The sequence below is a fragment of the Melopsittacus undulatus genome, chromosome 5, assembly GCF_012275295.1.
Source record: "Melopsittacus undulatus isolate bMelUnd1 chromosome 5, bMelUnd1.mat.Z, whole genome shotgun sequence".
Lineage (NCBI taxonomy): Eukaryota > Metazoa > Chordata > Aves > Psittaciformes > Psittaculidae > Melopsittacus > Melopsittacus undulatus.
In genome coordinates this window covers 23200611-23213657 of record NC_047531.1, presented here as the reverse complement: position 1 = coordinate 23213657, position 13047 = coordinate 23200611, and the positions used below count along the sequence as shown (strand labels likewise).

Here is a 13047-nt window from a genome sequence, read left to right as displayed (position 1 = left end):
TTGGGTTTACTTTACTATTTTTAATATAAGTATTAGGGATTGCTAAAAGTCTTGGTTCTTCCAACCCTCCTCATATCTGTAATGCCAAGGAAACTCCTGTATTCTCACTTTACTCTCTCTTTGACTGCAGTAAAGCACAAGCTGTTAACGGGGGGGTTTCATCATGCTGTTTTGTGCTGCACCAGCCCCTGCAGCAGCAGACAGCTCCCTGATGCATAATGATGTCCTGCAACAGTGATACTTATTCCATTTAAACCGTTCATTTCAGCACAACTTTAGGAATAAATTTAGTAAGCAGATGTTTTTCCTCTTAGTGTAGATGACACTAAAGATGGTACTTGGTGTCCCATAAAGGATCTTGCAGATCTTGTTTCCAAGAGTAGGCAGGTGTAACTAATTACACACTAAAGAGGCATATTTTATAGTACTGAAGGTAGGAAGGGGAAGAAGTAGAGATCTGCAACAGCCTCTTCAACAAGCTCAAGTCTTGTGAAGACAATATTATGGAAGGTATCCTCTGGGAGCTGTGTTAGGCTCTGGTAACTTGTGTTAATGCTCCTCTGGCATTGCCCCCTTCCTTTTGGCCTCCTTCCCTACTCACGGAGTAAAAGTGAAGGAAACCTGCTGGACTACATTAACTAGGAATGCTCCTGGCTTCTCCTTGCTTCCCAGGTATTGATTCTGAATTTACAAAAACCTGAAAAAAAACATGTAGAGCAGCTTATATTCCAGCACAAGTATGTGATTGATTAAATGTCTAGATAACAAGCTCAAAGTACTTGCTTATAGTTGGTGAGAGATCTGTGCCGTAAAGTAGCATATTCTGCCACTACACAGAGCTGACTATAACGAACTTGCATTTAGTTATCTCCAAACACAGGGAAATTATATATAACGTATATATATATAACATATAATTAGCAAATAACAGTAAATTATTACAGATTAATAATTACAGATTATTTAGATTTTATAAATTAAGCATTTTAGTCTTCCATGAATATATTAATCCTTTGCTTTAGTCTTGGTGACAAAGTTTTAAAAAGATGGGTTCTATTTCAGACAGCATTTTTACCTTACACTTGACATATCTGGACACAGATCAAGCCTTGGTACAAAACCAAGGACACTTGCAGCTGAAATAAAGCAGAATTGGTGAAAGACTGCCCATGACAGTAAGATGCAGAATTTCAGAAGCAACACTGGTCTTCCTATCACAAAGGTCTGAAACAACCAAAAGTGGTTGTAGTTGCTCATGTTTAGATAAAGAGCTGATCTAAAATAAGCAGTTGCATGCAGAATGGATTAATTATGTTTAAGAATCACACCTATTTAAATAAAAACTGAAGAAAACCTTCACGGAGGTGTTCTTCGTCATTTAACTTCAGGAATTTCTGCCACCACCCTTTTAATCACCTGTGCGGAGTGTTAAGTAGAAAGATACATTTCTTTGAGACACTAAGTAGCTAACTGTGAAGGCTGTGGCTGAACAGTCCTGCTCATGTCAGTGACTAACTCACCCTGTGGTGTTATTTCCTTGCAAAGAGAAAGTGAAGTCATATACAAGGCAGACTCAATACTAAGTTGCAAGGAAAGCCCTGAGGGGAGAGAGGACTCTAAGCCTGAGCACAGGTAGCAAAACAAATAAAGCAACAGAAGCACTAGACTTGTGTATAATTGTTATTTATGGGCAAAATGCTCTGGGGTGCAAGGGAACGCACACTGCTGCACTGAAATCGAGATACAGTAAGCAAGGGCTTCAGTCTTATATTACAAGCTCCTTAGTGTTATGGAGAGAAGGAGGAGTACTCGGGTAGATGGGAATGGTCCTAGAGCAGCTGTAACCAAGTTAGGAGAGAGAGAGCATAATCACAGCCTTGTTTGCCTGAATGTGTAACCTGTCTCACTAAGGGGATGGGTGCAAGGGACAGGAACAAAGAAGGGGTGTGTCGCTGCCTCAGTGTTTATTACCTTGTTACATTGTATTGAAGCTGCATTCCGATGGCTGGAGTGAAAGGATGGCAAAGAGAAGACCCTCAACAAGTTCTGGCTTTTCCTAGCGCTACAAATATTTTTATGTTGGATATTTTATGTTTGTTTGTAATTAGTCAAAACAAAAGATTTTTTTCTTTTAATAACTTCAGTAGTCATCAGAAATTTAGTACTTTAACCTCACTTCTGAAATTCTAAATAAGTTTTCAGTGTCTCTCTTACCTGCACCCATCAGCTATGTGCATCTGACATGCAGGAAGATTAAACTCCTCAAATGCCTAATGGTCACATACTTTGTGCCACTCCAGACATTAGCTCTAGCTGCCAGTGTTACAAGCATAATAGCCCTAAGTGTTCTCTGTGTTTGCAGAGGGTTTCTGACAACTCAAGATTTGGAAAGCTGGAGTAACTATACACCTAACTGTGGGAGTGCAGGCATCTGTCTGCGCTTGGGCAGGCTAAATTTTAGTGTAGGTTCTTGAGTTATGGATTAGAGTGTGGGAAAGTCACATAAAGACAATGATTAGATTTAACATAAGGGCCTACATCCTTATTTAAAAGTTTCCTTTTGTTTCGTTCCAAATTCTCAGCTATTTGCACATGTACTTCCTTCTGTCTCATGTGAACTGTTTGATGTTCATATTGGTTCTGGAAGAAGCTGAGTTTCCTTCCAAAGGCAAGTCAAATAGATAATACTTGAGTGATTTCAGTTTCTAGAGCAGCCAGAGACTGGACCAACAAGTTCTGCAGGTTACTTTTGCCACATCTGCTCCACTTGAGGAAGCCTGCACAACAGCTACAGCCACTCACAGGGAGCAGGCTCCACCCCACAGATCCCATCCTCTGCTACATCATCTAGAGGATAAAAGGAACACATAGTCCTAAGAAATTAAATATACAAATGGGTAAAGGTAATTCCTGAATGAACCCACTTTATTCAACAATTTTTTTTTATTCAGGTTTTCAGCCAGCAACAAATAGTTTCCTGCCCATGTTTATTTCAGCAATACTGATTTTTACATGAATGAAGCTGCCGTCATATTACAACCAGCCCTAACCAAAATTCCAACTTTTTATCCTTAGTTTACCCCTTAGCAAACATTCTTAATAAAAACATCTAATAGAGAAGATACTACAGAGCATGCTATTTTATTCTAGTTTACAGAATGCAACACACAGCACATAAGATTATGCCTTTCCAAAGGGACTACTTAATAAAAGGAAAAGAGTACCTATCTTCTAGAAGTGTATTCAAGAGAGTATTTTCATAGGTTAATTCTTGCACTGCAAATTAAGATATCATTGCAGCAAAAGAGGGAAGCTTCAGTTTTAGTTCTTTTTCTTGTGAAAACCAAGTTGCTGCTTCTTTATGAGCTCTTGGAATACAGATAACCATCCTCAAATCTGTTACTAGACAGTGCTTGTGAAAAGGTCCAACTGCGTTTTAAGTCAGTCTTTCACTTTAATTAGTTTGGTAGCCTACAGGGCACAATTAGGTATTGTGATGAAGCTACAATGAATATGGCTTTCCTATGTTGATAGCATCATAAGTTTCACACAGGCAATCTGACAATGAGGGGTTTACAATCTTGCAGATACATCACGTAATATATCTTTGCACACATAGATTACATATCAAATTATTGCCGTAGCACAAACCTGTGCCATTATGTATCTTATCTAGGACAATTAGGACATACCTGTGCTATGCTATGAAACAGGCAGCTACCCAAATGAAGTAGACAGGTTTTATTTAATACTACTAAACTTGTAGGTAGCATCTCTCAAACATATCTAACAATACAATTCAGTGTTCAAGTATGTACTGACTAGGAATGCACTGTAATGTTCATGTAAGAAACAGGACGGAGCTAAATACCAACTGGTACAAAGATTTTTCTGTGCCTTTCCACAGAAGCTGAACTGCAGTGCTGGAATGACAGTTTGCTGCATCTTAGATTATTCAGTCATCAGCAAAATTACATCAAAAGACTTACTTAAAATTCACAGTCAGGATGATAGAGGAAGTTTTTCCAACAGTACTAATTTTGGTTTCAAGTTTAAAGTAAAAGGAGGTAGTGCAGTAAAGTTCAACCCAATTTTACTGATGCCAGGTATATTTGCCAGTGGCCTGTGGGTTGTCTTGTAATGTGATATCTGAAGAGGGTTTGTTTCCATTAGTATGTGTGTGTAAGAAAACATCAGCTGGTCTCCTGGTTTCACATCTTCTCTTTTGTCATACCTGTAAAGAACAGAGATGAATTATTTACATTCCTCTCTTTACATATTAAACATCTCAATTACTGCAAGATGAAACACAAAAGCAAATGTAACATTTCCAGCTATGCCTCTTAATTCAGTAACTTGTACTGGAGGGGGAAATAGAGTTTAGGGAGTCAGTCATTCCACACAAGCCTTTCTGCTGCTACTGTGATATGAACCAGGACTCCCAGTAAATTTCTCAGTAGTCCTCTATCAGAGTTCTTTAAAGAAAGGATACCAAGGCCTAAGACTGTAGAAAACTGGACTCATTTTTTAGTCAAACTGCAATTTGTGTAGAGTAACTGTGGGTAAGGGATTTGTTTTGTATGAAAACAAACAGAATAAAATAGAATAAAATAAAATAAGGCACTTCAGCAGAAACCTTCCGTGCCTGGTAGTCAAAGTAGAAACCTCAGAGAATCACACAGAAAAGACCTTGAACACTGTAGGAAAGAAAGAATAGCCTGGCAATTACAGCATTAACTTTGCACTTATTATTTATGGGTTCGGTTCCATGATCTATATGTTTGGGTACGTCACTTTGTGTCACCTTCATAAAACTGTTTAGGTACCTAAATATATCTAAATTATTTATCTAAAATACATATAAAGTAACTAATTAGTTCCAAAACTGTTTAACAACTACAGATATTTCTTAAAAGGAGTTACATTCAGTCTACCTGCAACAGAAATTTACAAGATGAGAAAACAAGTAACTTAAGCATTTGGCAGGGATGTAAAAGATCTAGATTCAGCCATTCTCCATCTGATCTAAGCCCAGAACTGGTTCATTGCCTCACAGAGCTGTATGAACCTCTCTAATTTTCTAGAAATTGAGAGAGGTCTCTCTTGCTGTCTCATGAAGACAATTGTACTTCACAATAGTTATTCATTCACTGAAGGTACGTGCAATTTATAGCCCAAGGGTTAGGATGCTTAATTTGGATATGGCAGCCTGATTGAGTCTTTAATCCAGCAACGTCAAAGGGGAATAATATGATTACTCAAAAAACCTCTGTAGACCACTGTTAAACTAACTTCCAAAAGTGGGAAAGCTGGATTCAAACATTTGCTCTGCATTACAGAAGAATGCCCTACACTAATGCTGGGTAACAGTCCAGAAGACAGAGGTTAAGATGAAGGTTACTTCCTTTAGTTTGTTTATGACAAGACAGTCTCAGGTATCTAGCCATAAACGAGTCAATGCTCTGTAATCCAGGTGAAGAGCATTCAACCCCTTCTGTTGCCCTTCTCTTCGAGCTGTCATCTACCAGTCTTCTACTCCTGTTCTTAGGCACCTTATTCCTCCCACAGATTTCACAAGCAACTTAGTCAAGGCCATGGCTTAACTTAGAGGCATAGACACTGGAAGGGAAATGCAATCCCAAGCCTTCATGAAGCCAGGAGCAAACCCAGGCTGCACCTTCACCATGTCTGTCTTTGCAAGCCTGGCCTCATGTGCCACAATTCTCTGTGAAAAACTGGAAACCATCTCAATCTGTATTTTCACAACACTCCCTGACATAGCAGTGATTAACATTTAAGGTCCTTTCCAACCCTAACTATTCTATGTTTCTAAGATATTTAAAGCAAGGCATTTACAGCAAACTAGAGGGTTAGTGTGGATTGTTAACTAAATTTTGTTAACAAGAGAAAACAGACCCCAGGCTGACAGAAGCCAGGGGGTCAATAAATACATCATATAATGCGGAATTAGACTTTGCACACTAACAAGTGCTTTCTTCCCCTCAAAACAATAATAATGATAAAAAAATGGCATGACAATTCCATCTAGTATTTCCAGAAAGATCACAGTACCACTCAGGACGGTACGTGCATCCAACTGGCAGGAATGGCATACTTTGTAACAACTCCACCAACTACTAATTTTGCATTTTCTTCATCAGCACATAAAGGGCCTTTCATCTTGCTGCAAGCATGTCTGAATTTTATTGTTTTTAAATACTTGAAGCTTGCACAGCACATTTATTCCCGCTTCAAAGAGACAGCAGTAATTGAAGACGAGATTGTAACACCTGTCCTGTGTCAGAATCTGCATCAAGCTTCTTTCAGTTACCCTTTGAAGAAAAATAATGGATCACTTGCATTTTTCTTGAGGCAAATAGATCTAATCTGAGCATGCCACTGAAAGCTGTTAACTTTAAGACACTTTTATTTATGGATCATATTTATAGAATCATAGAATAGTTAGGGTTGGAAAGGACCTTAAGTTTATCTAGTTCCAACCCCCCTGCCATTGGCGGGGACACCTCACACTAAACCATATCACCCAAGGCTTCATCCAGCCTGGCCTTGAACACTGCTAGGGATGAAGCATTCAAAACCTCCCTGGGCAACCCATTCCAGTACCTCACCACCCTAACAGTAAAGAATTTCTTCCTTATATCCAATCTAAACCTCCCCTGTTTAACTTTTAACCCATGACCCCTTGTCCTATCACTACAGTCCCTAATGAAGAGTCCCTCACCAGCATCCTTATAGGCCCCCTTCAGATACTGGAAGGCTGCTATGAGGTCTCCACGCAGCCTTCTCTTCTCCAGGCTGAACAGCCCCAACTTTCTCAGCCTGTCTTCATACGGGAGGTGCTCCAGTCCCCTGATCATCCTCGTGGCCCTCCTCTGGACTTGTTCCAACAGTTCCATATCCTTTTTATGTTGAGGACACCAGAACCGCACAAAATATTCCAGGTGAGTTCTCACAAGAGCAGAGTAGAGGGGCAGGATCACCTCCTTCGACCTGCTGGTCACGCTCCTTTTGATGCAGCCCAGGATACAGTTGGCTTTCTGGGCTTTGAGTGCACACTGAAGCTGGCTCATGTTCATTTTCTCATCAACCAACACCCCCAAGTCCTTCTCTGCAGTGCTGCTCTGAATCTCTTCTCTACCCAACCTGTAGTTGTGCCTGGGATTACTCCGACCCAAGTGTAGGACCTTGCACTTGGCATGGTTAAACTTCATGAGGTTGGCATCAGCCCACCTCACAAGTGTGTCTAGGTCCCTCTGGATGGCATTCCTTCCATCCAGTGTATCAACAGAACCACACAGCTTGGTGTCATCAGCACACTTGCTGAAGGTGCACTCAATCCCACTGTCCATGTCACCAACTAACATGTTTAACAAGACCAGTCCCAACACCGACCCCTGAGGGACACCACTCATTACTGGTCTCTAGCTGGACACTGAGACATTGACCACAGCTCTGCACGCAGCCATCCAGCCAGCTCTTTATCCACAGTCTCTCAAATTTAGAGACAATGATGTCGTGCAGGCCAGTGTTGAATGCTTTGCAGATCCTTAAATCTGTTTTCTCCTGTTGTACAGAGTCTATGAAGACAGCAAGTTAGTTCTCATCACTTGGATATCACCTTGCATATCACCTTGGATAAAAGGAAATGGACAGCTGGTACCACTAAACTTTGCACTACTGTGCTGTCAGACAAAGTGACAGTCCTGTGTATGATGCTCAGCTGTGGATTTTGCCAGATTTTTTTAATGTGAAGCTCTATCATAAACCAGCCCTCCCTTGCGGCTTCATTATGAAGAGTAAAGATAAAACTGCTCTGTAGTAGCAATTCTATGAAACATCAATCCATCAGTGACAAGGAAGTCATTTGTTCTGTCTCACCACACTACAGCCTTGCAAGCCCAAAACAGTCCAAAACCCACCACCTCCAAAAAGTTAATTGAAATTAAGCACTCTATTTAGAGAGTAGAGTTCTATTTAGAGTAGCATGTGTACTTAAGTGTGTTCGAAAAACAAAGATTTGAACATTTTAGCTATCACTAACAACAACTATACCATATTCTATCACTTTTAGTTTAATATCTCCTCCCAAGTGCTTATGGCTTGAGACTTTCTCTAAATTGAACATGCAAAAACCAGTTTGAAATAAATGTTGGATTCCTAATTGTGAAGGTAATTCAGCTTCAAACTGTCCGTACCATCACAATGTTATCAGAGAGCACAAAAATAAAATAAGCCATAGCAAGCGCAGTGATTTTTGTAATTTCCCCAGAAGCATGTTTTTATCTTCACCCTCTTGACTTCCAAAATATTTTTATATCTAAATGTAAAAAAAATTATTTTTGTTCATCTGATCCTGAAGGCTGTAGATGGAGATAAAAAACCAAACAACTCCATACTCAGATTACTTTTTAAACCAAAATCTGCTTGTATTGCTTTTGTTTGGTGCAAGTATGAAGTGAGGCTTTGTGTCACTTTCTGCTGAATCATTTCCATTAAGATAATATTTTGAATGGGAAACCTGCACTTCAGCTGAAGAGGAAGGTCTAAGAAACAGAAAGGTGCCTTTTTTTGGTCTGCATCCTGCAAAGCAACCAAAGCTATCCTACAAACATCTCTCCTACTATTCATTTCAATATTCATGTTTGTAGCTCACTGCTGGCCATGGTAACAAAGCACTCAACTGCTTTGTCTCAAACCTAAAGGACATGACCAACAGCCCAACCACGGCAGCTTCAATGTCATCTATGTGAAGGATGTTCCGCATAAAAGTAGACTTATTAATACATGCAGAAGCCTCACCTTGCTACACATCATTCAAAAGCAAACCAACCCCCACAGTTATATACTGCTCTGCCAAGAGCAGGAAAGTGTTCACCTACAGCTCTCTTACAAGGTGTCGTGAGATATCAAATGTAGCTACACTAAAGACATTGGTGTTTTAGTAAGCTTATGATTTGCTGCGCTATTTCTGACTTCTTTAAAAGATTTTATACTACTCAGGCAAACCAGAACCAACTTACCCAATTAAACAATGCTGTGTTCTATTTCTGAAGTGGCAGCACTACATACATCAAAATTCTCTGAAGACTCACATTATTTTTGACCTGGCTTAATAAATATGCTGTACCAAACCCTGTATCTGTGATGCTTGCCTCTGTGCTTATACAAAAAGAAAAAAGCAGGCTCCTGTCTTCAGATCAAAATACCTTGTTCATAACATACCTCCAATCTGAATTGATTTCTAGAAACCGAGAAACTCCAGTTTGCGCTGCAGCCACATCAATATGGACTGAGACGTCTACATAAATAAGGAAAACAAAATACAGTTTCAATATTGTTTTAAGAACACTCTGATCAATAAATTAACAAAACAGTAACAGAAAAGATGCATGTAAATAGTGCGAGGAAGTAATACCCAATCAAAAGAAAAGAAAGATACACTAGCAAAAACCCCCTGCAATTAAAATTAGTTGGACATACCTCAAGCCAGCTTTACATACCTGCTGTTGAAGGCACCAACTCATGCAACTTCTGAATTGCCACACCTCCAGGGTAATTAAAATGTGAAACATACAAAGATGTTCCTGAATAAGCAGCATTAACTAGGAGATGCATGACAATAAAGAAAGATCCAAGTTTGTACAGCCAGGACTTCCGGTAGTTATTCAGACTGTCAAGGAAGGAAAGAATGAGTAAGAATAAACTGTTACTTTTCTTTCATATTGGTCACTGGCTACTGTGACAGAACTCATATGAAAACTCCACTGCTAGGTAATGAAAATTAATGCAAATGTTATTACAATCGTGTACGAAGTGCATTTATGATCCATTCCTAAAAGACTAGTTTCTAGTGACATTTAAATTAGAATAATCTCATTAATAAAGCTAATACAAGCTCATAAATAAAGCTAAGTATGTGTGTTTAAAACCTTTAGCTATGAATGTAGTCTCTTTCAAAGAAGTTCAGAGTTCAATTTGTTTACTCAATATACCCAAGCTTAACTATTTAACACAAACTCATGGTTCATGAGCCCCACCTATTTATTAAACTACCTCCTAAGGTAAGTTATGTTAACAACACAGTAGTACACTTGAATGTATCTTTCTCTGGTGGATAAAATAAACTGAACTGTAACAGCATAACAGTAAAATCAGGGTTCTATTCTTGACTCTATCTCAAACTTGCCAAATAGTCCTATCAAATTATTTGTCTCCATTGCCCTCATTAGTCAAATGGGTACAATGATACAGACCTCCTTTCTAAAGCATATGAAGATCTCAAGATAATTCAGATTCCAAGATGGAAAGAAGTACATAAAACCAGTAATAAGTTTTGCTTTTCTTTTGCATTTTTAGAGAGAGGAAAACCCCAACAACAACAAAAAAAAAAAAAACCATAGAATTTTGAACTTACATTCGTGAGCACATTTTAGCAGCCACTATGTTGAAGACAGGGAAAGTATATAAGATAAAACGCAGCTCTTTGTGCGGGAGAAATGAATACAAGAAAATAAAGCCCAGTGCTGGCAAGAGTAATATCCGAGTTCTCTTTTCTGCTACACCTAAAGGTACAAATATAATGCTGCATCCCAAAGCACGAGGTAGGGCTGAATAGAAATACCACAAGAAGGGAGAGGTCTTAAAGGTGAGAGTTAAGGATGTTTTCACTGCTAACAAGTAACTATTCTTTACAGTAGTACACACACATTTTGCAAATATGCAGTATGTTTTTTGTATATCACATTCTTCCAGGCATTTGGTTTCTTGCCTTATCCTTTGAGAAACAAAAGCAGTTGCCTAACTATATTCACATCACCCAAAAGAGGCACATCAAAAGGCTCTAATGATGGGCAACATGAAAAAACAAGGGAAGAAATTTGGCTTTACTTTGGTGGTACACAACAAAGCAAGAAGGAACAGTCAGCAGATTAAAGTTAAAATTTATAGATCTAAGAAACAGACATTGTCTCATAAGCTTCAAATACTGACATACTAAATGAAAAACAGAACTTAACACCATAACCAAGTCTCAGGAATAGGTCACATCAAATCTATGCTTTGGCTGGTATTGTTCAATGTATCTTTTTTCCTGGATGTTTCAAAGGATACTCCCCAGTTGGAACTTTTGTTTAAAACGGTGTTATACCAGAGCACTTTCCCCTCAGGCCACACAAGTTGCCTCCAAAATAGAGAATCCACAGCAACTGTCAGCCCTAAAAGAATTAAAGAAATATAAATCTGCATGAATTAAAAACTAGGGAAAAGCAAACTAACACACCCAAATTGCAAATTTATTGACGAGATCAACATAAACTGAAACATGCATTGTAAGCTTCACTCAAAGCCACAGAGAAAGTTGAATCTAACTTGTACTGGAAAAGCAGGGGAGGGAGGCACTTCTTAATAGAAGTCTTAGCAGAAGCATGTTAGATAGGAAACTGATCAAGAGTCGCTCCACTCCAACCCCAGGAGTGAAAAGCAGTGGTTTCACTGAAGTTCATTTTGAAAGAATATTAAAGCATTAAATGCAGAGAATGGTAAGAAACCCAGGTTAACTTCAAATGGTACTAAATATATATTTATTGTCAAGCTGGTAAATTAAGAAAAATTAATCTCTAGAAGTTTGCTACTATTTATTATATGGGAGGGAAGAAAGACAATAAGGGATGAAAGGCAAAAAGACAGGAAGAGCAGCAAATCCATCAACCCCATCTCCTTCACCCAGCTCTGCGAAAACTGCTCTGGTATTTATGAAGTTAGCCCAGAGTGGGAATGGGAGTACCAGTGACTAATTCCCACGGGACCTCCAAACATGCTGTGAGATGCCTCCAAACGCACGTCATGATTTTCTACTGTCTCTATTGCCCGTGCTGTGGAAGGGACAGCATACTACCAGAGGTCACTATCAGGCATCTGAAAACAGCATTTTTAATTAGTTAGGCTGGCAGAGAAGCCCTTCCAACCCAAACTATTCTAAGATTTTATGTGTATATGCACATAAGCCTTCCATGGATGAGCAGAGACATGGGGATTTTTCAAACTCTCCAGAACAGATAATCATTTAAGCTATTAAAATTAATGTAATAAAGAAACAGAGCTGAACTGTGACTGCCCACAACCCTCTCTCTTGATATCCCTGTCTGCCACACTGTTGTATCCTGGGATTCACTGATAATGCATGTGCAGCTACAACCAGGTACTAATTTTACAAAAGTCCATTTGCACACCTAAGCCTTTCTAAGATCAGGACATTGAATTGTAAGCATCTAAAGAAAGGGGTTACAGTACAGTATTTTTCTACTGCTCTGTGCACACCTATTTTCTCACAAAGAAATTTCCAAAGAAATAAATAACTGGCATATAGAGGGAAAAAAAAAAGAAAAAAAAAAAAAGGCCCAAAGGCCACGTCACCAGAGAATTCAGTCACATCTCCAGACTTCTGCTGAATTTAACACATGGCATTTGTTTTTTTCCAAACGAACACTTACCCAGACAAAAAATTCCAGCAGGAACAGCATGGGAAAGAACTTTGAAAATGGAGATTCGTTTAGTTAATAACGTCACCAGGAGCATGAGGCCTAAGAATATGCAGAGCTCTGATCTGAAGACTATAATTGCCAAAGCTGAGAACCAAATGAATGGCCTTTGCTTTTGCTGTATCCAAAACGTCAATGCCAGGAGCACTGCAAAAAAAAAAAAAAAAATAAAACATATTGTCCAACATGGTGAACTGTTCTTTTTCTAAAGAGCAACACTTTTCTTAACGCTAGCGTCTTGTTCCTCTAACTTCCCACCAACCCTCTCTTGGTCTTCCTACTGTTTCTAGTCCAGAAATTCTTCGTTTGTTAGAGAGATGTATTTTAGAATAACACACACCTTTCTGCTGCTGAGGCTTAAAGTCTAACCACAGAAGGAGCACATAGGAACTCTTCCTAGACAGTATGTTTAATAGATTTTTTGGGGGATGGGCAGGGAGGGAAAAAAGGTAAAAGTAAAAGCAAACTTTAGAGGAGTACTAAAAGCCTT

General features: G+C 39.0%; 1 protein-coding gene across 3 annotated transcripts in view; it reads right to left on the bottom strand.

The window, feature by feature from the left end:
• Positions 1-2907: 2907 nt before the first annotated feature.
• Positions 2908-13047, bottom strand: part of ALG12 (ALG12 alpha-1,6-mannosyltransferase) — a 16970-nt gene continuing 6830 nt past the window's right edge. For all 3 annotated transcript variants that reach the window (XM_031049777.2, XM_031049775.2, XM_005150043.3), the window contains exons 5-10: positions 12510-12704; positions 11131-11234; positions 10436-10659; positions 9522-9691; positions 9244-9319; positions 2908-4234 (exon numbers count right to left, since the gene is read on the bottom strand). In XM_031049777.2, coding sequence (XP_030905637.1) covers positions 4003-4234; positions 9244-9319; positions 9522-9691; positions 10436-10659; positions 11131-11234; positions 12510-12704 — 1001 coding nt within the window. In that variant the 3' untranslated portion in view covers positions 2908-4002. The remainder of the gene's footprint in view (positions 4235-9243; positions 9320-9521; positions 9692-10435; positions 10660-11130; positions 11235-12509; positions 12705-13047) is intronic.